This window comes from Anopheles ziemanni, chromosome 3 (assembly GCF_943734765.1).
Source record: "Anopheles ziemanni chromosome 3, idAnoZiCoDA_A2_x.2, whole genome shotgun sequence".
Classification (NCBI taxonomy): domain Eukaryota; kingdom Metazoa; phylum Arthropoda; class Insecta; order Diptera; family Culicidae; genus Anopheles; species Anopheles ziemanni.
Window position 1 is genome coordinate 34,502,332 of NC_080706.1, and position 25,007 is coordinate 34,527,338.

Sequence of the window (25,007 nt, forward strand, 5' to 3'; positions counted from 1 at the left end):
TTAGTAAAATGCCCATTAAAATATTCAGCAACATACTCAGATAATTTAGAGTATTAATTTTACTTTTTGAAATCTACCGAACGAACTGCAGTGAATTTTGTAAAGATTTTATCCTAATTTATATGTTCTTAACGATTTCAAACCTCGTGTCTTCCGACGTGTTGGTAGAATATTTGAAGAATAAAATGTAAGAAAATCAAATCCTTGTTTCACTGTGAACTTGTTGCTTTACACAATTATTTATTGCTTGGATCCTTTAATCATTGTTTATAAAATAAGATGTTACTTTGAATTTGAACTAATTAAATTAATTTAACAAACATTATATAAAAAATGCATTTACAAAAGGTGGTAACTTTCATGTCAAAAGGTGGAAGTTAGTGTTAATGTTAAAAAAATTAGAAAACAATTCTCAAAGATTTTGGAGTCATCCCTAGCGAACAATTGCAAGGACCTCATTATTAATCCTAATTTTTATTATTCAACAGTATTGAAATTTAACGATAGTGCAATCAAAGTATGTTATTTAGCTTAATTTATTTTGTAAGCTTACATGCTTTACAATAATTTAGCGAAAACTGTGTGTCTTCTTGTTCACCGTCTTTCGCACTGAAGAAAAGCGATCAAAGACAAAGCTGCATAAGCAAATCCGTTGGCAAAAGAAACACTCAAGAAAACTGAATCAAACCCGTTACAGAGGCAATGGAGATCCACGACTGGATGCAGTGCTCATTGCGTGGAATCCCCTCCCTGGTCGTTAGTGTCATTACCGGGCCTCGCTCTAAAGTGCCGGGCAACCCGTGGTAAGCTGCACCATCGCGTAATGATGTTTGTGCGCTGATTTTTGTGCGATTTGTTACTTGCCGTAAGACAAAGATGGAAACCGGAGAGGGAGGCACAACGGAAAAAGCATAACACACTACCACACAGTCGAAGAAAAGAGAAAGCCCCCATTGTGGCCCTAATTGGGTCAACAAACACACTACAATGGTTGCTGCTTGCTTCGCTAGGAGTGCGTTGTTTATCGACTTAATTTGGTTTAGTGGCCCCGGGGGTGGAGAAAATTACCGTAAAAAAAATCATTGCGTTGGAAATGCGTACCTACCGTTGGCGATGAATATTGCAGGATGTACAAGCAACTCCCCAATGTGGACCATTAGCATCGATCCGGCGAGAGATGGTGATTGGGAAGGGGTGGTTTGCTTGCTTTGCAATCGAGTGAATCTCACAAAGAAGAAATGGTTAATAAGAAGAAAACTTTATTACATTGGAATTTCTGAAATGAATGCTCTATAAACAAATGCTATAAACTATAAACTATAACTATAATACCTTCCCGAACGTCGAGAAGCCATATCCTGAGCTGGGATCGATCGAAAAAACGCAGATTTTCCCCACCACAAACGGGGGACTTGTTGTTCGCTCGGCTGCCATATTAGTCATTCTCGAACTCGACTCGAAAGTACGTTAAACGAGAAAATCCCCCTCTTCACCGGGCACCACCGACAGGTTACCAAATGTGGTCCGTGTCCGGCACGGACAGTAAACCGGTTTCCATGCCAGCCAACCGGTCACGGTGCATGGAGGGAGTATGCTTCGACATCACCAGCCACTTTCAACATCGTTCCAAATGACCCAGCGCGTGGTTACGAGATCACGAAACGAATCTCCGAACTGCCTCTCAAGGCGCCAACAACGTTTCCGCCGCAAAAAACCGCAGACACGAAGGAACGATTTGTTTGAATCTTTTTAAGTTTTTGCTGTGCGTAAATCGAACCGACAGCACGCGGCGCATTCGATAAACGCTTGCGCCATTCGTAACGACTGCGCGTCAGCGCAAATAACGCTTCCTCTTCCCGGGTCGTCCGCCAGCGATGACTATGCGCGAACGATGATGACTCATTGCTCCGATTGCAGAAACCGGCCAGCAGTGCTGTGTGTGTGTGTGTCTTTACGGAAGGGGACCTTTTCTTTTCCGGTTTCTTTGTCGCTCGTTGGGCTTCCCGATGGGACAAAGGCAACTCCTTACGGACTCCGTAACATATGGGCCATAGATTTTTCTAACACAAAGAAATCTGTGCAATCAGCTAATCTAAATCTGGACAACAAATAAATCGCAGCGGTCAACCGCCCTGGCATCGGCACACACGGCATCGTAAGCTTCTATCGTTTAGTTGCTAATCAAACATAACCCTACGTAGGTACAATCGAAGCATCTGGATGATAAGGGAGTTATAAAATGTCGATGACGTATCTACAACCGCAAAGGGTTTAAGGCAATATTTGTCGGTGAGAAAAGGGGTACATCATACCGAAAAGATAACGCGAGTCGAAGAGTTTCCGTTGCACGGTTTGCTGTTTGATAATTTAATCTCCACCAAGCGGTAGGGTGAACATATTCGACCTGAAAGGTGCTCGAAGAAATATGCGATAGTGATCGGTTGAACATTTCGAAACGAAAGACGTAAATCCATAGAGAGCAAGAAAGAAAAAACAAGCACCATATAAATTTCACATAACTTTTTTCAACAAATTTGTGGAACAATGGGATTCTGCATTATTGTTTGTTAAAAATGTTATTCTTTTTTAACAATTCTACAATGCCTCGAAATGCTGGAAAATATAAGTATTTAATACTACATAAGGGACGGTTCGGAAACTTTAAGTTTTTCGAAAAAATAGAGGATATAAGCATTACATAAATTTTCTATGGCAATGTGAATATATTTGCATACAATATGACCTAGTTTTTTGAGTGCACATTGAATGGAAACGTTGCTCAAAGATGCATAGTGTGGGCATTTTAACAAATATTTTCCAAAATTATGTTTTGCTTTACCTTTAACGCACAAATAAAAAAAAAGAGATTTGTATTTTGTAAATTTTTTACATTCCAATTATTTCAATTAAGAAAACTCTTTGTACTTTATACTTCTATACTACTTTGTTCAGGTAACAAGTTCGCCGCAAAAAACACATAATTTTTTCAAACATCGAATGGCATTCTTTTAAATTATGTTACTCCTAGTGCCGTTCACAAGCAAAACATTTTCCTTTTTTCGACCAACTCTTTCGTTTGCACAATGAGCCAGAGAAATAATAGAAGTAAATTACCTCTCCGAAGAATACCACCGTGGCCATCAGCAGCATTGCACCACACATGAGAAATGCACCTGAAATTTGATTCCACTTGAGGCTGGCCGGTTCAGGTTTTTCTTTGTCATTCGTCCAGTACCGGTTGTCGTGAAATTCCTCCGTCCAGTAGCGGATCAAGCCAACCGCGTGTAGCTTGTGAATCCAGGCATTAAATGGCTCCTGCAGAGACGTCGTCTTGGGGAAGTGCATACCAATTGGGTATGTGAACCCGGTGTGCTTGCCAACGTAAACTATTCCATTCTTTCCGAACCGCTTCACGTAGTACGCAATGCAGTCGAGCGGTAGTGGAATGACCCCGCCTAGCTTGTCCTTCGAGAGGGCATACAATATTTCATCCCAGTTTTGCCTGTCATTCTGGATCACTCGAACATGGCTAAATAAGTGGTGATTAATAGTATACGTGTCAATGTGTCGCACTACCCTTAGTCGACACCGTTTTCGCTTACCTGGTCGGTATCAGCGGGTTATCCTTAAAGAATTGTGTTGTAGAACGAAACATCGTGTAGTGAAGTCCTGACCTGTTAATCGCCTCTATCGTGTCCAAGTCCGAAGCCAGCGAGGCTGATGCCTGCAGACGCTCGAACATTCCCGCTTGATAAAGCGTTCGAATGACTAGCGTGTTGATGATGAATCCAATTATGAAAATACGCCAGCTGTCCAGCCGGAAGTGAGTCCCGGATCCACCCATCAACAACACCCACAGCGTGTACAGCGGGTTGGGGAGATGTTCGCGTGCGTGGCTTAGGTCTAGTTTGATCAAAACAAGTGTCATCAGCCCGAACATCGTATAGCCGAAGGCAATACAAATCCAGGCGCCGATGGTGAACGGTTGAAAAAGTTTCTCTAGTGACGTGTACGCCCGCTTCGGCGGTATACCCATGATCATCTGCGTCACGTGACTGGGTGTGCTCCATTTCAGGTACGTGTGTCTGCTATGGGAAAATCCAAGACTACCGAAACCGAACGATACCTCCCGTCGCTGAATCATTCCGACCAAACCGGTGCTGTTTCCGGGCTGCAGCATACCCCATTTGATGTTGTCCTTCGGCATCTCGTACTGGATCGAGAAGTTTAACCGTTTAGCGATAGTTTCCGCAACGTACACCTCAAGCCCATAGTACACTGTGAGGTTGCCTTCTTGACGAAACATTGAGTACGGTTTTACCTCGACCACACCGACCTTCAGAGGGCAGTTGTGAAAATTCACCGTTCGATCGGGGAACCAATCGTTCACCGGGGTACTCCAGGTGCCATCGATGTACCGACCGATCTCTATCGGTTCGGCCGTATCACACTTACTCTCTTCGTAAGGATCGTAGGTGTAGGCAACAGTCTCTCTCCGGCGATCCTGTACGATCACAACGACGTTTATGATCCAAAGGCTCCACAACTTTTGTACAACTTCTTCCACCGAATCCGGAGATGATTCTTGGATGAAAATAGTGTACAAACCATGAAAGTGATGGGTCCTATAACTCATACCATTTAACAGATCACACAATGATGCATAATTCTGAACGAGGAACACATTATAATACGCAGGTCTTCCTTCCTCGATCGGGAGATCACTGAATGCAACCGTTGTCAACGTCTCGGCACACGAGCTTCTTACCAGACTGTCGATTAAATCCTTTTGTTCCAGGGTAGCTACCGACGAGTTTCTATTTTGAACTCGGATATTTACGTACGCCCCAAGCTCCCGATAGTGCGCCGCTACTATGCTCACAAAAACATTGGTCCTCCCTTCCGTCGCAAAGTCAAGTAACACCGGTCGTTCACAGAGCACGCCATGAAAAGGCCACCAAAGCAAAAAATACACACAAAGTACCATCATCAGCAGTTGAAGTCTACCACGTCAGGACCTCATGCAGCCTACTTTTATACCTCTGCCGTTCAACGTTGACCGCAAAGTCGGTGTCGTGCCGTTTGATTTGTTTGCGAATCATTTAATCTCGTGGAGCTTTGTAGCAGGTGTTGAAGACAGGAAAAATGTGGACGGTTGAGGAGAAATTCAATTAGAGTACAACCTGTTTGTCCTTTGCCTTCATTTATTTTACGTTGCATCGTGCTTGCGTTTTGCGTTAGTGCCCATGCAGTACAGTACCAATTAGTTGTTTGCTTTCCAAGTGCTGTGTCCACTTCACTGGTATGTGAATTATAAACAATTTATAAGCAATTTCACTAACCGTGCTGGAAGCTGCAGTTCAAAAGCCAATTCAACGCTGTACTACTGTTTTTTCTTAAAATCGCGATTATCTGTGTTTCAATTGACCAAGCCACGAGACCAATCTGGGACTCAAGCGGTGCCAACAGATCTCGGCGAAGAAAACCAGGACTGCTGTCAAATGCAGTATGCCACAGAGATAGAATCCACCGGAAATTTGGTTCCACTGCAGGCTGCTTGGTTCGGGGTCAGTTTTAGCATTCGACCAGTACCGAGTGTCCTCGAACTCCTGAGACCAAAAGTTGGCTAGTCCGGCGGTGTGCAGCCTTAGCATCAAGGAGCTGAAGGACTCCTGCAGCGAGGATGTCTTTGGGAAAAAGAATGCAGTGTTGTAATTGATGCCAGTCGACTTTGCAACGTACACCACGCCCCGATGGCCATTCTGCTTGATGTAGTACTTGATGCAGTCGAGCGGCATTGTGACTACACCGTCCAATTTATGCTGGGACAGAGCGTACATCAGCTGCTCCCAGTCAGTGGCCTTATCCTGTATGAGGCGTATTTTCCTGCAAATAAAAACATATATTATGCAAGCGTTCATACACTTGCACCGAGGCCTTCTTCCCGTACCTTGAATCTATCTGTGGGTTATCTTTGAAGTAGAGTGAAATCGTCTTGTGCATGTAGTAATTCATGCCAGCCTTGTTGATTTCGCCGAATGTATTCAAATCCGATGCCAGACTATCGGAGGCTTGCAATCGTTCAAACATCCCGGCATGGTAGAGCGTCCGAATGACGAGTGTGTTCAGTATGAAACCTATGATGAACAGACGAGAGCTGTCCAGCCGAAGAGGATTGCAAGATCCCCCCATCAGCAGCACCCACAGGGTGTAGAACGAATTTGGCAATCGCTCGACCCCGGGTGCCTGCCGCACGTTGAAGATGGCCTGCGCGATAACACATATAATCGCGTAGCAAACGACGATGCACACCCAAGACTGGAGGCTGAACGGTTGGAACAATTTTTCGAACGACGTATATGGCCGCTTCGGTGGAATGGCCATCAGCAGCTGTCCGTAGCGGCTGGTGGTACCGAGCCGAAGGTGCTGATAGCGGCTAAGGCTGATACCCAAACAGCTGAACCCAAAGTCGACTTCACGGCGCAGGAGCATCCCCACTAGGCCAGTGCTGTTTTCGGGCGGTACACGAAATATACCCCACTTCACGTTTCCCTCCGGCAGCTGGTACACAATGGTAAAGTTCATCTTGTGCGCCATATAGTTCGCCATGGTCACCTCTATGCCCGTATGTACCATTGTGTTATTTTCCGCCCGGCGGTGCATGGCAAAAGGCTGGATGTCGACCACACCGGCTACCAGTGGGCACCCGTTGAACCGCTCAATCTTTGATGGAAACCAATCGCCAAGCCCCGTCCACGAGCCGCCCACAAAACGACCAATCTCCAACGGTGTCACTACGCCACAGCTTCCCGCCATATAGGGATGGTACGAGTGAGCAATAAATCCACCATCGCTTGCCTCAGTAATGATGGCTGCGTTAAGAATGATCGAGCTCCAAAGCGTTTCCATGGCCGCCGTTAGCGTTGTTTCTGTCACCCGTTCGATAACAATTGTATAGAGGCCGTGAAAGTGATGGGTGTCGTTGTTCATGCTAGCTACTACTTTAGCGAGTGACTGACTATCACGAACTAGAAACACGTTATAGTAGGCCGGACGTTCCTCACCTCTGGGGAAATTTCTGTAAACCACGGGCATCCAGTTACTGCTTCGGCTAACTAGATGGGTAATCAAATCCTGTTGAAACCAGCTTGCCTGTGAGGAGTTTCCGTTTAGCACTTCGACCTTGACAAACGTCTCAGAATATCGGTAATAGGTCTGCGCAACTTGACCCAATAAATCTGGTGCATGATGGGTGCCTACAAAAGTCTCCACGTGTGCGTTGCTAGTTGTCATCGAAACACTTAACAGCACGATCAAGGATACAGCCGTTGAACTGGCCATTTTCCTGCACAAGAATCAGATAACGTTGTGCAGACGTGAACGGATGCCATTCGATTTTTATAGAAATGTGCCAGACAATTTTCTTCTCTTGGTAGGCACTTCATTATCTATGATGCATGTTAAAACTGTTTATTCTGGTGGAGGTGTAACCTTGCCAATTGCGATGTACTATGTTCAAATCATTATTTTCCTCCGTAGAATGTAATTTGGGCTAAACGGTTTACCGTGCGTTTGTGCTCGTAGGTGTGTTCCGTGCACGGTAGACTTCGGCGAAGAAAAACTTGATGTGTTTGCCACTTAGTGGCCACATTCCATCGCTCGTTAAACTTTCATTCGCTCATTGTCTCATCGTTATCTCGCCAAACAACGCCGCCAGTGAGAAGACGAGCAGCAGGCCCCACAGGTAGAAGCAACCGCAAACTTGCCGCCACTGGAGACTCTCCGGTTCCGGTTGACTCTTTACACTTGTCCAGTAACGGTTATCGCGAAACTGTTCCTTCCACGAGTGCATCAGTCCCGCCGCCTGAAACCGGCCGATTATCTCGTTGAACGGCACGGCAAAGGGCGACCGCTTCGTGTAGTACAGGCCCATGTTATAGTTGATGCCGGTGTGCTTGCCGACGAACACCAAACCCCGGTGGCCAAAGTTTTTCACGTAGTACTCGATGCAATCGAGCGGAATGACGAACACGCCGGGTAGTTTGTGTTGCGATATGTCGAGCATGATTTCATCCCAGTCCTTGTTCTCGTCCTTCAGAATACGGATTCTGCGATTAGAGGAAAGGGGACGTTATTTAGGATAGATCCGTTCCAGACCTAAGTGTACGGCACATACCTGTCTTTTAGCAGGGCATTGTCCAGATAGTAAAACGAGGTGGTGATGTACATGTAGTAGGACAGCTTTGCATCGTTGATGTCCTGAAAGGTGTTCAACCGCGTGCCCAACTTCGTCGGGGCCTGAAGACGCTCGAACATGGCCGCCTGATACATTGTGCGTACCACAAGCGCATTCAGGACGAAGCCTATGATGATCATCCTGCTGGTGTTCTGGCGTAACATGCACGTGGTGGGACCTCCCATTAGCTGCACCCATACGTTATAACCCGCATTGGGGAAGCGCTCCGGTGGTTTCACCAGCTTCGAGTCGAAGATCAGCATCGTCAGCAGGGCGAAGATTGCATAGCACAGCACGATGCACAGCCATGCCGGCAGCGAGAACGGTTGGAAAAGTTTTTCCAGCGATGTGTACGGCTTGTCCGGCGGTACGGCCATGGTGAGCTGTGTAAGAAAGCTGGGTGTACCCATCTTTAGGTACCGATTTCGAAACACATTCATCCCAAGACAGCCGAACCCGAACTCGACCTCGCCGCGCTGGATCATACCCATCATGCCGGTGCTGTTGGACGCCCGAGCCAGGCCCCATTTGACGCTTCCACTCGGTGTACGGTACTCGATCGAGAAATTGAAGTGTCTAGCAACGTTTTCCACAACCGTAACTTCCAGCCCAAAGCGCTCGAGATCGTCGGATGCCGTTTTGCGTACCATGGAAAACGGTTTCGCCGTGAACGTGCCTGTCTTCACCGGGCAACCGTTAAAGTTTCTCAACCGTTCCGGATACCACACGGACAGGTTCGACCAGCGACCGTCTTGGAAGTGATCCAGCAGGATCGGTTCATTCATCTCACACGCTCCAATCGAGTACGGATCGTAGGTGTATGCTTCTCCGGAACTTTGCACAATTAACACTGCGTTAACCATCCGCAGTTCCCAGAGAGTAACCATAATCGTTTGAATCGACTTCAAGTGACTACCGCGCGTAACTACAAGCAAGCTTCGCCCCGACGAGTCGTAATGCTCGTGAGTTAAGCTTCGGAGAAGGGCCTCCAGCAAGTCATAGTTATCGGCAAGCAGAACGTTGTAGTACGAAACGGAGTTGCCATCCCGTTCACCTGAGGTCGAAACCAGCCATTCGTTATTCGAGCGCAGAATCTCACCGACGGTGTGCAACAGCGTTTTATCATTCACCGAAGAATTACTTTCACTTATTTGAAAATGCACCGAACTTTGAGGATGGCGGAAAAAACTGTTCAACGGTGCACTCAAATACTCCACATCGGTAACATAAAGCTTTTCAGTAAAAAGATTCAAAAGGCCTGCAGTAGTACTTTGCAGCATGGCTAGCGCAAGTACCAACGAAAAAAGTTTCATTGATGAACTTGCGTAATTGTGCCTCAATTTTATAAATATTTTCAATGGCTTTGGATCCGCTGCAGAACTCAAACTATCCTTGGGTCTCTTTTTTAATACATCATACCCCTTATACCTGTACATTAAACTCGGTATAAGTTTACACAGCCCATGATTAGCAAACATCGTTTACCGGCGGATCTACTCACCGACTAGTATTTGTCCACATTGCAACCCACCCATTGCTTGTACCGAGAGTTCCGACTGAGCAAAACGGTACGATGTCGAATCAATTGGAAATTATGATCGCATCTTTTGGTACAATAGAGGGTCGTCGGTAAAGTTAAACCAGCGAGCTTAGTTTAGCCTGTTCATTCTTTATTTACGAGTCACGATTTCAACTTTGCCCGAGAAATTGAATAAATATTAATTCAAAATTAACTGAATCTGAATGTTATTTAATGACGATGAATGTGATAACGAGCATAACACAAGTAGTGCGTCTATCTTTGGGAATAGCATGTCTTTTAAATCAAAGTAATTTAATCTATCGATATACAAAAACCCCATGAAAAAAAAAAACAATTCAAACAAAGTCCTTTTAACGGGTTTAAAATACTGAGATGATGAACATCCAACTCAAAACATGTACCTTCCTGTAATATACATGTGTCCTATCATTCAATGAAATGGGAGTTTTAATGCTTTATTTGTTTTTTGCTTCTCTTACTAAATTACCCACATCTCTTATCATATTAACCGCATTCACCGCGTTATTAAAAAAATGGTATGATGATTGTTTCGTTATCCTAACAAATTAATTGCGAGGCTGAGCTGAGTTGATCTTGAACAGGACTACTTCCGTAAAGAAAACGCCTATTGCCAGCAACGTACAGAATGCCCACAAGTAAAACCCCCCGGACAGTTGATGAAGGTGAAGTGGTGTGGGTACATTATCTTTATCCTCGTTTTTGTGAACCCAGGTATTCGGATTGTCCCGAAAGCTGCGCTTCCAGTGTACGATAAGCCCGGCGTCGTAGAACCGGTGGAGCAGCCGATCAAACGGTTCCTTCAGTGCCGACATTCGTGGAAAGTGGAACCCGATGTAGAAGCTTATTCCGGTGTCCTTGCCAACGTAAACCATACCTCGTTGCCCATGATATTTAACGTAGTACGATATGCTCTCCAATGGTAGTGTCAGAACGCCTGGTAATCTATGCTGCGAAATATTATACATCACTTCATCCCAGTTCAGTTCTTCGTCGTCCAAAGTGCGAATTCTGTAAAAAGTGAATTAAGTACATCTTCTCATATGTTGGAGGTGCTTTATTGACGTGGCTCACCTGGTCTGTACCCAAGGATTGTCCATGAAGAATATACGGGTAGTCGGGTACATGTAATAATACAGACCAGCAGCATTTATATCGTCATAGGTATGCAGCTTCGATGACGCTAAATCCGAGGACTTTAGGTACCGAAAGAGCGCCGACTGGTAGAGGTTACGCACGACGAATGCATTGAGCAACAAACTGATTATATATATTCTTGTACTATGTCTACGGACGTTACCCCCAGGACCCCCCAGCAGTATAATCCAGAAGGTGTAAAACATTTGCGGCATGCGCTCGAGGGATGAATGCCTCCTACCATAACACATAAGCACCGAGAGTCCGCATAGAACCGAATAGCAAACCACAATCAACGTCCAAGCTGAGGGCGTGAACGGTTGGAACAGCTTTTCGAAGGAAGTGTAAGGCCTCCTCGGAGGGATAGCCATGATCATTTGCGTGATAACTCCCGGGTAGCTGGACCGCAACATCTGGCTTCTGTAGGGACTGTGGCCGACAGCGCCAAAACCAAAATCTACTTCAGCTCGTAGAATCATTCCCATCAGGCCGGTGCTGTTGCCAGGCTTTAGAACACCCCATTTCACCCTTCCCGGTGGGGAGACGAACTCGAATGAAAAATTGAGCCTGCTGGCAATCGCTTTCATAATGTCCACTTCCAACCCATAGTACACAGTCTTTCCGCCCCTTTGCTGGACCATCGAGAACGGTTTGGCCTCGAACGTGCCAATCCTTAGCGGACATCCGTCGAAGTTTCGCATCGAATCTCGAAACCAGTGACTCAACATTTGCCATCGATTACCAGCATACCGATCGATCCGTACCAGTTGGATGGACCCGCAAAAGTTGTCCTGGTATGGATCAAAACTATACGCCTGGTAGTTGTCCCCCGATAGCGGGGCAATAAACACTACGTTGATGATACGATACTTCCATAATGTTCCGAACACTTGCACTATGCTGCTCTCGTTTAGCGTTCGCTCAGCAACGGTGACGATGTAGAATCCGGACGCGTCGTAGCACTCGTAGTCCATGCTCGAAACCATCTCCTCGAGCGACCGGTAGGTGGCGGCCAGAAAGACATTCTGGAAGAAGCGCATCTGGCCGCACTGGGTGGAATAGTGCACTGTAACCACCATCCAGTCCATGTGTCCGTGCAGCAGTGCGTTGATGGTATCCAGTTCCTCGCTGCTACTCAACAATCGAACATCGTTTTCCAAACAGAAATTAACCGCCAAATTGGACATCCGATAGTGTCTTGCTAGAGGCACCAGTAAGTAGTCGGACCGACTGATGTTTGGATTTGGCGGTAAAACGATATCACAAACGGAACTACGGATGAAGATCCCCACAATCAACCACATCCTGTGCATCGTGCACAGAAGAGAGTGATGTTGAGCGAGGTTTTCCTCATTTTATATACGCCTAGTGGCTTCGTCAAAATAAATAATTGTAAAAAGTACATTATGATTCTATTCACACAATGTTCCTGCGACTTCTGCTTTAAAAAGCTAAAGCAAACACTAACACTCTGGGCATGTTATACACATGTGTACTAACGTTACACATTTTGCCAACAGAAGCACAAAAACGCAAGTTCTTTAGATTGTTGCAATGTTGATTTGCTCAATAAGTTATTGAGAAAAAAAAACAGATGATTAATCACTTGCACTTGTTCATAAAGGAGATTTAGTTATTAGATTGAAACATTGCTTAATTTGAAATACTGCTAGTAAACAATGTTAATTTAATTTGAAATTCATGTGTAACATAAAATATTGAATAGATACTGAGTGTTTCAAGTTGTACCATTAGTGTAAACAATCATATCTCAAGTGTTTTCATAGTTCAATTTTCATAATGTATATGCTAAAAAGACATTTAAATAAAAAATTATCAGAATAAGCAATGTTTGAACAACATTTAATTTATACTTATGAGCTGCGGTTAAAAGATCGGTAAGATTTTTTTTGAAGATACATTCTTTTCAGTTGTATCCACCCATAGATAGATTCATTATTTAAAAAGTGAAAAAGCCCACCAACAGATTTCTTACAATAATGACATAATAGAGGACAATTTTGACCAGATTTTGCAAGTTGACATTAAAAGCCAGGGTACGCGAGTAAGGTGGCTCGAATCGATAATTTCAACGAACACACTCTACATTGAGCTTGATCAAAAAACATGAACCAATTATCACCCAATCCAATCATCAAACAATTATTAAACAATTAGAAACATAACAACAATTACGCCTTCAGTCTAAAAGTTTCGAAGATTAGTGAGGCATTTAAAATTACGATTTTCTTTCTACAAATTCGCAAAGAAACATTGGTAGATATGTTTGGTAAGTATTTGCGCTCGTTTTTTTTTATTCACTTAATGAGAGCGTTAGCTTAAGAAAAGGCATACGGTTTCGATTTGCGCTGTTAGTGAAAGGTGAACTTAGGAATACGCAAACTGCGTGCTTTCTTCTCTGAGACGAATGTTGGGTGCCCGTTAGTAAGGGGTAATACGTGTGAAAAATGAACATGACAGACACGTGGGAAGCGTGAACAAACGAGAGTATGTGTGTATGTGTGTCTTAGTGTACGAGGAACAGCCTTAGAATGGACGACCCATTCCACGGCCCATTGGGGGCTGCGGTGCCTCGCCGCCACCGGACTGGGGACTTTTGATCGTTTCGTCCACCGACAGAATCATGCACGTAGCCTCGCAAGCGGCCGTCAGCGCGTTGATTTTGATGACGGACGGTTCCCAGACAAATGCTTCAAAGTTATCGGCAATGTGTTCTTTCATAATATCCACTCCGTACCATTGACAACCTACCAAAAAGAAAATAAATGTTAGTGCGGAAAGATTGGAGCACTAATAGACAAATATATGATGTAAAACTTGCAACGCACCAACGAAACAATTCATATGACTTTTATCTGTAGGAAATTCTTCAATCCGTAACTTGTTTTTTTAGTACAAGCATTAATTTTCAACTAAAATGGTTTTCCTGGTGCCCTTTTTTCGAGAATATAAATTCATTATTTCAATAAATTGTTGGACTTATAAACTAGCACGTCATAAGATATTTTACACCGATAAATGATTTGGAAGCCTGTGTCCGCCAAATACGAAACGAAAGATTTGGTTGCTCGAACTGCGTTTGTATGATTTCGATACTAAATAGTAAAAGTACGAATCAGAGTTTTTTTGTTTTGGCATAACATGACCTCAAGATCCCAAAGAGTCTAAGTCAAGATCACTTTGACCAAGTGCATATTTGTACTGAAATTGTTCATTTTACTTTTTAGAGCCTTTAAGCCGGATTGAAGGCACTTCTAAGGTATGCCAAATATGTCATTTTTACGACGGAACATTGTACTACAACAATATGTTAAATGTCCGTGAGTTAAATTTCCAATCTGAATAATAACAATTTGCGGCGGCCGTATTCCAACCCAAATAATGAAGCTTATTCTTCTTGAAGTAACGACCATGCTGGTCATGCCTGCCCTTTAAGAATCTACGAGACTTTTTACTTTATGTGTACGTCAGTCTCTTTCGTACAGGGGAGGGTCCGGTCTCGGTTGGGATTCGAACCCACGCCGTCGAGGATGTGAGCCCCGGCGCTCATGGGCCGATTTTCTCACCGGCGCTACCGCTCGGCTGTAGCGGACCCTCCGCGTTAAAAATGAAGCATACTATTTATAATCCAGACTTACTTAATGTGTCTCTGAAAGGCTTTGCAAATATTTAAAGTCATAAAATACAGTTGGTGGTTTGAAAAATTCGATATTCTAATATCTCAAAGCACCACCACATATGGCCGAAACCATAAGCTACGCAAAAACCCGAATCGATGAATTTCCAAAAATGAAATGCCACATTATTTATGACAGAAGTGAAATTAGTTTGTTATAAACGAACCCAGAATGTGACTGAGAGATCGGCAAAATGTCCAGAGTCAAACGGAACTACTTCAAATGACAGCATTGTAAAGTTCATTTGAAAATTGCGAGTTAACTTAAACGAAAATCAGCGAAATAGCGAATAGGTTTTGAGAAATATAAAAGTAAAATAATTTTGTTTACGAAAATATGTTTTACTACACTAAGGACAATATTAGAACTACATCACTTACCCTGGGCATGCTTCTGGCGAAGTTTGTTGAGGATGTTTGTTGCATCGAAGCCAGCATTATCGCACAGCTGACGTGGAATAACTTCCAGCGCTTTGGCCATTGCGCCAATCAGCAACTGCTCCTTTCCGGCAATGGTACGTGAGTAGTTGCGCAACATTTTGGACAACTCCATTTCAATTGCACCACCACCTGCGAGTAGTAAAAGGAATTATCAGAAGAAATTAGAATGTCACAATAGAAGAACGGCTTGATGATGAAATATAAACTACCTGCAACAACGGAATCATTGCGGATCGTACGGCGCACGATCATGATCGCGTCATGTAGCGAACGCTCCGTTTCCTCCAGGAACTGTTCGGCACCGCCACGCAGGATAATCGTGCACGTCTTAGCGTTCGGGCAGCCTTGGAACAGGTTGAAACGTTCGCTTCCAATCTGTCGCTCCTCGAAGTGGGCGCAGTTACCAAGCACCTTTTCGCTGATATCCTGCACTGTCGTCATCACGGCACCACCGCACGCCTTTTGGGTCCGCTTAAGATCCTCATCGGGAACACGGCCAGCGCAGAACATATCCCGATCGGCAAAGTACTGTGTAGCCACGTCGCCGATGGGCAGCTTGGACAGAACCACCTGCGCACCGGACTGATGGATTTTGGCCAGCTTGTCGTACAGAATTTGCCACTCAGCATCCACCACCTTTTGGTACTCGGCCACATTGTCCACGCGCACTTCGGCGTTATCGCGTTCGGCCTTCAGCTCCAGCTCGATGTTCAGCAGCGCAATCTTTACGTTGTCGTAGCTCTTTGGCTGCATCTCGAATCCGGCGTAGGCGAACGTTTTCTTGAAGGCAACGCCTTCGATCAGCAGAGATTCCTCCAGCGCTCCACCGGTCACTTTTTTGATACCGATCATGTTCAACGGAAGCAGCACGTCCAGCGTTGTGACCGTGTCGACGACCATCTTGGAGAAGAACTCCTTCTGCTGATGGATAAGCTTCGAATTTAATGCCGTTGCCGCACATTTCTCCAGCAGCGCACGGTGTTTCTCACTGTCGTGCTTTTCGATCTTGAAGGCCAGCTCGTTGATCTGAGCGACGCAGAGGTTCAGTGCCTTGCGAACCGCCTTGATGATGATGCGCGGATGCACACCCTCCTCGACGAACGGCTTTAGCTGTTTGAGGAACTCGCCGGCCAGCAGCACAACGCTAGTGGTTCCATCACCCACCTCGGCATCCTGCGATTTAGCAATATCGACCAGCGTCTTCGCTGCCGGGTGCACAATGTCGAGCAGCTTCATGATCGTGGCACCATCGTTGGAGATGGTGGCCTTTCCTTTACTATCCACAATCAGTTTATCCATGCCGCGGGGGCCCAGCGTCGTACGGACAGCATCGACGATCGTTTGGCAGGCATTGATGTTCGAGACGAGCTGCGGCTTACCCTGGGAAGTGTCCGTACCTTCCTTCAGCAGAATGATTTGCGGTTGCACCTTAAAAAATGAGAAAAAGTAACCGGCGCTGGTGAATCATGGCGTTTCCGAACTCGTGTTACCAGAAGTGTCATGGTTGTGTGTGTGTGTATGTTCATGTGGGAGTCGGCATCGAAGATGTTTCGAGAAGTGTAAAATCTTCTCAATTAACGATGGATTTCACCAACAAAAACATCGTTGAACCATTGCTTAAAGCCTAAACACTTTACAACACAGCACTAGATCATAATTAACCCTAGCTTTACCACTATATAAGGAAAGGCATGTCGGCGAAACAAGCCGGTAAACAAATGGTTTCCAATTGCTTTGTACAGCGGTATATTTCAATCGTTGTACCATAACAAACTACAACACTTACCATTTTGGACAGGAGTTAGCAGATTGTACCGACAAAAGGATGAAATTAGGTACCTATGACAGAATTTCTGATCCGGAAAATTACAGAAATTCTACTTTCAGAAGTGCACCTCGTGAACGTGATCGACTAAATCATCGCACAAGGTACAAAACGTCACTTTTAACGCTCACATAGGCTTCGTCTTTGCAGAGTTTATTGGAACAATAAACTGGTCGCAATGAGCATCACAAAACGGTGTACTGTGAGCATGAAAATCACGAAGCGTTTCTACTGAATTTCGAAACGCTTACCTCGAGCGTTTATAGAATTTAAAACAACAGTTATGCAATTCGTGTTTATTTAAAAAAAAGGTTTAAACTACGTGTGTAAAGTGTGATTATAGTTTTATTCATTGGGAATATAGTGCATATATGGTGTAAAAAAAAGGTAATGTATGTTTTCAAAACCATAACTATGGATCCTGCGGGGTTTCGGCATCTGATGATACCTCATCGTCCTTATTCCATACATCTTTGGGGCGTATCATCATTTTGACCGATTTCAGCGAATAGTCTCCGAGCCAGGTTTCCCACAAAATGCCGGTAGACTTATGGGCACGAGGGTTTTCGAGGTAATATTTACCATTTAGATTAGACTCGGCACAACTGAAAGCAAACAAAAAGAAAAAAAATATTCAAATTTATCTACATCAGTTTTCGTTGTATAAATTAAATCGTTTGTGCTAGCACCTGTTAAACCACCAACCGCTGCCAAACGTGAGAGCGCAGGGAAAGGTATCAGATTTATCATTCGGCCGGTCATATGTGCTGAAATCTTGATCGTTGTGGTACGAAAGGGCATCAGAAGCATTCCCACGATAGTCGGACACCATCAAGTTGTAGTTGAATTTTTCCGACTCCATCCTAAATGTCCCATACTGGGCATACGCTCTGTGCCCATCAAAATCCTCCAATTCAATCCTTAGTTCAACATTATCATCATAGCTCAATCTGAAACAAGACAAATTAACGTTAGGTTTGGAAACATCACAGCTGGATGAGTTAACTAACCTATGAATAAAATCATTACCGAACCAAAATTCATAACCCAAATCACCAAAGCCGTGTTTATATTCATTCCACGAGCGATTAAAGTTCTCCTGCAAATCGTACCAATTACGGCATTGAACAACTGTCCAGGCCGATCCTTCCGTTGCAAACTGGCAGAATCTTCTGTTAAAGTCGCGTCTAGCTTCATTAAGTTCCACAACAGCGAAGGTGTACACGCCATCGACTCGTTTCAAAAGCTGATGGCATCCATCTTTATCCGGATGATGGAAATCAATTTCCTCGTGTTGATCGATGGATGCACTTGTTATAACATTATCGTCGCCGGTTGATTCATCACTTCCACTTCCCAGATCTACCTGGGTTGAAATATCCAGCGATTCTTCCAGAGTATTGTTGAATTTCACCTTCGACTGATGGTCGGGTAATGTCGGTGATGGGTCCTTGCTGCACTGCTGATTGTTACGTTTTTCAATCTTACGATCAACATCTAGCACTAAATGCTCGATACGCTTCAGTAGAATGTCTGCACTGTTCGTAAATGTCGTAACTTCATTGTTCGTACGCTGACAACAGGAAAGAATTTGCTCAAACTGCAAAGCTTCAAGATCATAAATGCGCACGGTACGATCTTCCACCGATCGCATCATGCCGGTCAGCATTTCCATCGATCGACAGTTTTTTCGGTTTGCAACCAGCTCACGAAGTTTCTTTGCTGTGAGCTTATCTAGAAAGTCATCTATTTCTTCGTCAGAGTCGGAAACATCTTTCCGAATTTTTGAACTACTGGTACCACGATTTCCGCTTCCTTGGCCGTTGCTTTTGTTTGGGCAGTTGTTATTGTTTCCGTTGCTTTCGATACGATTGATTTGCTTTTGAAGATTGCCAATTTTTGTAAGAATCGTAGCCTGCTCGGTCGCGTCCATGCGCTCGTTTCGACGCCCCCTGTGTACTGCGCTGCTGCTGCTGCTGGACAGAGCGTACACCGTTTTAGTGATGTCGTGTAATTTTTCGTTAATCGTATCGACCTTCTCAAAAATGTGCTGAACCTTAAAGTCGAGATTTGAAAGTCTCGTCTCTAGCGCTGCGGAAGGGGTTTCGTGGGTTCTAAAATTTAAAAAGGGGTTGGTAAGAAAAGTCGTAATGGTAAAGGAAATCGAAAGTTACTTCTTCAAGATATCAAGCTTGTTATCAACCGATTTGATATGTTCACTCCATGCCCCAATATGATGCTGGAAAACGTCCCAAATTTGCGATTTCTCCTGCAGCGTTTTCACATTTGAATCTAAGCTTGTCATCGTGGTAAGCACCGATACGATTCGCTGCTCCAGATTGATGAGGTAATGTGAATTGAACCGATTCAAATGAGATTTCACTTCTTCCAGCAGTAGCCGGATGTCCTGTGCCGGTGTTGCTTCATGTTTTAACTCCTCAGCCTGAAGACCCACAACGGCAATCAGAATCACAACTAGTATTGGAGGAATGGGCTGCAAATAAAAGAGAAAATAGCAACACAGTTTAACTGAAATTACGACGCATGAATAAAGGAGAATAGATTCGGAATTGACTAGAGCAATACATCACTCCCAATCTGAAAACCATCTTTCTGCTCAAAAGGCGCACGTGGTTTCCGCGTTATACGGCCGTTTGTTTACAAGCAAGCGCCCACGCACATTTCGGTAATTCATACGCAACGCATGACTGTACTTAGCCGCTTTATCACTATCACCAAACGAAAGTTCCGCAACGAATCCGCCACGATTGGTTTTCCTGATATTATGGTTTAAAAATAGCACCATCAACCGTTAATCGACATTCGATGGTTTACGATCACTCAGTGGAAGAGAAATTTCCATTTCCCACTTGAATCTGCTTTTATGTTGATGGATCGGCATAATAAAACTATAGGAGCACTTGGAGAGTATATGTCTAAATTTGGCACATACGGATCTTAGGCCACGCTTATCTGACCGTCCTTGAGCTGAGCACATCCATCGCACTATTCCAACGCTAAGTATGAGGGTCCATCGGCTTCTTAGCTGTTCTTACCATGAACTTCATCTTGAACACACAACCGACGTCTGTGGCGTCCAAAGATGCACTGATTTCTGGCAAAGCGATTCATGCCGTCTGTGCTGCTGAACGTCTTTCTTCGCTAAAGAACGGGTTTGAACTTGACAACATTCTGATCGTGCAATGTGATCGTGTGATCGTCTGATCGTTTGAATGTTTTGTATTCGTGTTCTTTATTCTAAAATAATACAATTACATTAATTAGAATCGATTAACAGCTAAAACGTTGCGTGTGCCGAAAAGCGATACCGTCCTGGCCAACGGTCGAGGTAGAAGACACCCCCACTTGACAAAAATTCAAACTTTTTGCAGCTGTAATGTAGTTACAGCAAATTTTTCCATGGCAGATTGCTGGGACTCTTGCTGGAACTACATGATGCCAGCAAAAATTTAAATTTATGTCAACCGGGCACCTTCATGGGAGCCTACCAACGAACTCAGAGGTGAAAGAGGCCTCCCGGCTCAAAGGCTATATAAAACATATATACTACTACTACCGACGAACTCCAGCTCACCCCATGGAGGGTTCGCCAGTCGACTGTCACCAGTGAGTGAACTTAATGATGCTCCACACTGTGGCTCCCAACAATAGATAAATCAAATTCAACCACTGGAAGAGAGGATGGCAACATTCGAACCAATTTAATCCACTGAAATCCACCAAATGCTCGTATCGCGAATTGACTAGTGTTGCATCTTATACACATATAGAAAGTGAATCGAACTAAACATGTCGAGGAAAAGTTTGTTTTCATAAGGAGCTTCCATACATTCATCTAGGGATGTTTTCATCTATTCATTCGATACAACGCGCTGGTTCCGGTTCTGAAAAGAGAGAAATCGTTTTTTTTTTCTTTTTTGTTATTTTACCAGGAGAAAGATCTTCTGGCTCGGGAGGGCAAGTGTTATCCCCGATCAAGACACCCATTCTCCTAAGAGAATGGGTAGTGTGGGATTCCTACCCACTAAGAAAACTCCTGGGACATGAGTATTTTTATTTTTTTCTTTTTTTTATCTTTTTTTTTAGTTTGGAATACTCAAATGTAATCGGTTAAAGGGTTAATGAAGCTTCGGGCGTCTTGTTTCTTGGTTTTGCTACATAGTAGCAAGATCATCCATTGCCTCGGCATACGGGAAGATGTTCATTGATTATGGGAATCTTTGCCGTTGAAGCCGTAACTGCCGCCGGTAATTTGGTAATAGCTGCCTCTTTTCACCAAATGTAGCTTTAGAAATGCATTGCAATGCACTCTTTCTAGCACACCTTTTTCTCAGACATTTGGAAGGCATATCGGAACACCCCCAAAGATATGCAATTGATGGACCACTGAATAATTTTGCAGTTTTTTTTTATTTTACAGACTGGTCTTCTTTGGGAATATTCTGATTGGAACATCCCCAAAGGACCACTCTATATTTTATATAAAAAAAATGTTTTTCTTTTGAGTTTTAAAGATTGATCTTCTTTTGGAATATTCTGATCAGAAAATCCCCGAAGGACCACTCAATATTTTTTTATAAAATTTTTTTTTTTTATTTTAGAGACTGATCTTCTTTGGGAATATTCGGATTGGAACATCCCCAAAGGACCGCTCAATAATTTTTTTATAAAAAATATTTTTTTTTGAGTTTTAGAGACTGATCTTCTTTGGAAATATTCTGATCGGAACATCCCAAAAGGACCAATCAATAATTTTTTTATAAATTTTTTTTTGTGTTTTTTTAGGGACTGATCTTCTTTGGGAATATTCGGATTGGAACATCCCCAAAGGACCAATCAATAATTTTTTTTATAAAAATTATTTTTTGGTTTTTTAATTTTAGAGACTGATCTTCTTTGAGAGTATTCTAATATGCTTGCAAATGCTTGAAGATATGCAGTGTTAGAAAGAGTGCATCGAATCGGATTTGTAAAGCCACGTTTTCGGAAAAGAGGCTGCTATTACCGCATTACCCGCCGCAGTTAGGGCTTCAACGGCGAAGGTTGCCATAATCAAGGCACATCTTTCCGTGTGCCGAGGCAAAGGCTGTATGCATACAGCAAAACCAGTAGACACGGCACACGAGGCTTCATTTTGCCTTTACCCGATTATTATTAAATTACATTTTTAAAAAAAGAAGAAAAGAAAAGAAAGAGAGAAAACTAAATACATAATTAATCGATTACTGAAAAACTATTAAACATCAGAAGAAAATTTCCTCATTTTCATCAATATCCGAGAGTCTCGGTTTCTTCGTGATCTGAAAATAAATAAAACGAAAGTTGCTTAAATACCATTCTTCAATCTAAAAACACCTTATTATACGAAAAAGTTGTTTATATCTACTTACAGGCCTATAATTTCTATCTCTATACCTATATTTGTAATATATTGGAATCTGGGTGTTCCTCCTGCGTTCTTTTTCTTCCGCTGTATAGCCATATTTGTCGTTGTCTAAGATGGTGAACAATGTTTTAAATCCTTCGCGTCTATTTGTTGATTTTCGTTGGCAATCTACACATTTCCCCACCACATTTCCCATTGTCGGTGAAGACCTTTTCTTTCTGCAAAATATAAAGTTCAGAAAGGCGCTAAGTATAGTTGTTGTTTGGGTTGAGCGCCTTTTTGAGCGGGAGCGAATAATATCACATCTGCATGCCATCTCGTCTCATAAACAATTGATTCTAAATGAGTGCTGCGTTTGATTTATAAACATTTTTGTTACATTTTCCACAATCAGACTACTTGATGCGAAGTTTGGTTGACTAATTTCCCATTTTTTTAATTTCTCAACAACCACGGTAGGCTGTGCGTTTATATAGTTTTGTTTCAGTGCGTGCGGATTCGTAGCTCAAAACGTTTAGTATATATGAAAATAAATGAATCAAATTCAACCACTAGAAGAGAGGATGGCAACATTCGAACCAATTTAATCCACTGAAATCCACCAAATGCTCGTATCGCGAATTGACTAGTGTTGCATCTTATACACATATAGAAAGTGAATCGAACTAAACATGTCGAGGAAAAGTTTGTTTTCATAAGAAGCTTCCATACATTCATCTAGGGATGTTTTCATCTATTCATTCGATACAACGCGCTGGTTCCGTTTCTGAAAAGAGAGAAATCGTTTTTTTTTCTTTTTTTTTATTTTACCAGGAGAAAGATCTTCTGGTTCGGGAGGGCAAGTGTTATCCCCGATCAAGACACCCATTCTCCTAAGAGAATGGGTAGTGTGGGATTCCTACCCACTAAGAAAACTCCTGGGACATTAATATTTTTTTTTACTTTTTTTTAGTTTGGAATACTAAAATGTAACCGGTTAAAGGGTTAATGAAGCCTAGGGCGTCGTGTTTCTTGGTTTTGCTAGTAGCAAGATCATCCTTTGCCTAGGCATACGGGAAGATGTTCATTGATTATGGGAATCTTTGCCGTTGAAGCCGTAACTGCCGCCGGTAATTTGGTAATAGCTGCCTCTTTTCAAAAAGCGTAGCTTTAGAAATGCGATTCAGACCGCTCTCACGGAGAGCTGGTAGAAAAACTAGAAAAGATGGTCAAAATGTAATGTTTTACTTGAGGCAAAGTTAGGTGTCTCGAAAAGATCTTTCGTTTGAGGGGTCGTTTGTGGAAATCGGTAATCGGATCATTTAATGGGTCACATGTAGAAATCGCTTGAGCGATCATGAAGTTATTAACAAATTTGTTATTTCAGCAAAAAAAAACGAACCAAGGTATCTGTACCTACGTCCCAGTCAAATGTTTATTTCGTAAACCTCGATTCGAGGTGGAATTTTTGTTGTATCAAGTTGTTTGTATTCAAAAGACCTTTCATTTCAGAGGTCGGTTGTGGAAATTGACCGGGGCACTAAAAAGTTATTAACAAATTAGCTATTTCAGCCAGTATTGTAAGTTGGACTAAGGTTTTTGAAGCTTGTTGGTGTGCCGCTGCTTCGTTTTAGTGGTGGGTACATCGATCCACAAATCCGATTCCCATTCCATCAAACAATCGCGAAACGCATTGCAACCCTTAACACTAGAATACATTGCTTTGGAAACTTGCCCGAATGCTTTTTAGGGGTCATTTTGACCCCTATTTTGAAAAACGTTATAACTTCACTATTTTTGAAGATTTTTTAAATCCGTAAACTGTTACGTTTTAGTATATTTATTGACTATCTTTTGGCGTTTTTAATTTTTTGATGCGCTACTTCACTATTCCACTAGCTCGGTGTATAGCAAAAAAGATCGATATGAGTCGAATTTTAATCTTTTCAACTTTTATTCTTTCAAAATTTATCATGTAAATTCAGAAAAAAAGTGTGCGCTATGATGTTGATATATTCGGCCACCTTTGAAAAATAATTTCATATTTTTAAATTAACAAATAACGCCACAAATTGATCTTGAATATGTGGATTTTAGCATTTTCCATAGATATTTTCCGTTCTGCGCTTTGTTCCGTTATTCCTTACGCGAGCGTTTCGAAGCGTTATGCGCGATGCGTTTCTATGGAAATTGGCATTATTTACAATCTTTGAGGCCAATTTATGGAGTCGTTAGTAATGGCAAAAATATGATTTTATTTTTGAAATGTTGCTCAACATACTAACTTTCTAGCGCACACTTTTTTCTAGATTTACATTAAAGATTTTGAATGAATAAAAGTTGAAAAAAAAAACGCATTTTCGACAAAAACAAAAAACAAAAACAAAAACGTTTTTGCTATACACCGAGCTAGCGGAATTATGAAGAAATGCATCGAAAAACCAAAAACGGCAAAAGATAGTCAACAAATATACAAAAAAGTAACAGTTTACGGATTTGCAAATTTTTCAAAAATAGTGGAGTTATAGCGTTTTACAAGTAGGGGTTGAAATGACCCCTAAAAAGCATTCTAGGTATAGTCAGGTTCGTTCTCGGAACTGGTCGAATGGAAAAAAAAGATAAAACTTTGGATTTTAAGAAAAGCCTTATTTTTTTTTTGTGAAAATATTCAGCTGTTTTCGAGATATTAAAATCGAAAACTGTGTTGAGGTCAAAATGATCCCA

General features: G+C 42.8%; 6 protein-coding genes across 6 annotated transcripts; all 6 read right to left on the bottom strand.

The window, feature by feature from the left end:
* Positions 1-3,024: 3,024 nt before the first annotated feature.
* LOC131284625 (uncharacterized) lies at positions 3,025-4,987 on the bottom strand. Its single transcript, XM_058313489.1, has 2 exons — positions 3,603-4,987; positions 3,025-3,529 (listed from the first exon to the last, which is right to left on the bottom strand). Exons 1-2 carry the CDS (start codon positions 4,985-4,987, stop codon positions 3,025-3,027), a joined length of 1,890 nt encoding a protein of 629 aa, XP_058169472.1.
* A 421-nt stretch (positions 4,988-5,408) lies between these two features.
* On the bottom strand, positions 5,409-7,341 carry LOC131284626 (uncharacterized). The gene is made up of 2 exons (XM_058313490.1): positions 5,951-7,341; positions 5,409-5,886 (listed from the first exon to the last, which is right to left on the bottom strand). Exons 1-2 carry the CDS (start codon positions 7,339-7,341, stop codon positions 5,409-5,411), a joined length of 1,869 nt encoding a protein of 622 aa, XP_058169473.1.
* A 337-nt stretch (positions 7,342-7,678) lies between these two features.
* On the bottom strand, positions 7,679-9,516 carry LOC131284627 (uncharacterized). The gene is made up of 2 exons (XM_058313491.1): positions 8,177-9,516; positions 7,679-8,108 (listed from the first exon to the last, which is right to left on the bottom strand). The coding sequence occupies exons 1-2, from the start codon at positions 9,514-9,516 to the stop codon at positions 7,679-7,681; spliced, it is 1,770 nt and encodes a 589-aa protein (XP_058169474.1).
* An 829-nt stretch (positions 9,517-10,345) lies between these two features.
* LOC131284628 (uncharacterized) lies at positions 10,346-12,238 on the bottom strand. The gene is made up of 3 exons (XM_058313492.1): positions 11,677-12,238; positions 10,872-11,640; positions 10,346-10,808 (listed from the first exon to the last, which is right to left on the bottom strand). The coding sequence occupies exons 1-3, from the start codon at positions 12,236-12,238 to the stop codon at positions 10,346-10,348; spliced, it is 1,794 nt and encodes a 597-aa protein (XP_058169475.1).
* A 987-nt stretch (positions 12,239-13,225) lies between these two features.
* LOC131283981 (T-complex protein 1 subunit eta) lies at positions 13,226-16,991 on the bottom strand. Its single transcript, XM_058312830.1, has 4 exons — positions 16,859-16,991; positions 15,282-16,500; positions 15,013-15,201; positions 13,226-13,702 (listed from the first exon to the last, which is right to left on the bottom strand). Exons 1-4 carry the CDS (start codon positions 16,859-16,861, stop codon positions 13,482-13,484), a joined length of 1,632 nt encoding a protein of 543 aa, XP_058168813.1. The 5' UTR covers positions 16,862-16,991; the 3' UTR covers positions 13,226-13,481.
* A 318-nt stretch (positions 16,992-17,309) lies between these two features.
* LOC131284629 (angiopoietin-2-like) lies at positions 17,310-19,965 on the bottom strand. Its single transcript, XM_058313493.1, has 5 exons — positions 19,954-19,965; positions 19,072-19,391; positions 17,908-19,011; positions 17,587-17,847; positions 17,310-17,502 (listed from the first exon to the last, which is right to left on the bottom strand). Exons 1-5 carry the CDS (start codon positions 19,963-19,965, stop codon positions 17,310-17,312), a joined length of 1,890 nt encoding a protein of 629 aa, XP_058169476.1.
* Between the last annotated feature and the right edge of the window lie 5,042 nt (positions 19,966-25,007).

Excerpts from the sequence above, each read along its gene's own strand:
- LOC131284625 (XM_058313489.1), bottom strand. The coding sequence starts at position 4,987 with ATGGTACTTTGTGTGTATTTTTTGCTTTGGTGGCCTTTTCATGGCGTG. Across the intron at positions 3,530-3,602 it reads AACCCGCTGATACCGACCAG|CCATGTTCGAGTGATCCAGA; the intron begins GTAAGCGAAAAC and ends CCACTTATTTAG.
- LOC131284628 (XM_058313492.1), bottom strand. The coding sequence starts at position 12,238 with ATGTGGTTGATTGTGGGGATCTTCATCCGTAGTTCCGTTTGTGATATC. Across the intron at positions 11,641-11,676 it reads ACGGATCGATCGGTATGCTG|ATTCGATGCGAAACTTCGAC; the intron begins GTAATCGATGGC and ends ACTGGTTTCGAG. Across the intron at positions 10,809-10,871 it reads AATCCTTGGGTACAGACCAG|AATTCGCACTTTGGACGACG; the intron begins GTGAGCCACGTC and ends CACTTTTTACAG.
- LOC131284629 (XM_058313493.1), bottom strand. Across the intron at positions 19,012-19,071 it reads AAGCTTGATATCTTGAAGAA|AACCCACGAAACCCCTTCCG; the intron begins GTAACTTTCGAT and ends TTTAAATTTTAG. Across the intron at positions 17,503-17,586 it reads AGCGGTTGGTGGTTTAACAG|TTGTGCCGAGTCTAATCTAA; the intron begins GTGCTAGCACAA and ends GTTTGCTTTCAG.
- LOC131284627 (XM_058313491.1), bottom strand. The coding sequence starts at position 9,516 with ATGCTGCAAAGTACTACTGCAGGCCTTTTGAATCTTTTTACTGAAAAG. Across the intron at positions 8,109-8,176 it reads AATGCCCTGCTAAAAGACAG|AATCCGTATTCTGAAGGACG; the intron begins GTATGTGCCGTA and ends CTCTAATCGCAG.
- LOC131284626 (XM_058313490.1), bottom strand. The coding sequence starts at position 7,341 with ATGGCCAGTTCAACGGCTGTATCCTTGATCGTGCTGTTAAGTGTTTCG. Across the intron at positions 5,887-5,950 it reads AACCCACAGATAGATTCAAG|GAAAATACGCCTCATACAGG; the intron begins GTACGGGAAGAA and ends TTTTATTTGCAG.
- LOC131283981 (XM_058312830.1), bottom strand. Across the intron at positions 15,202-15,281 it reads CAATGATTCCGTTGTTGCAG|GTGGTGGTGCAATTGAAATG; the intron begins GTAGTTTATATT and ends TACTACTCGCAG. Across the intron at positions 13,703-15,012 it reads TCGCCAGAAGCATGCCCAGG|GTTGTCAATGGTACGGAGTG; the intron begins GTAAGTGATGTA and ends TCTTTTTGGTAG.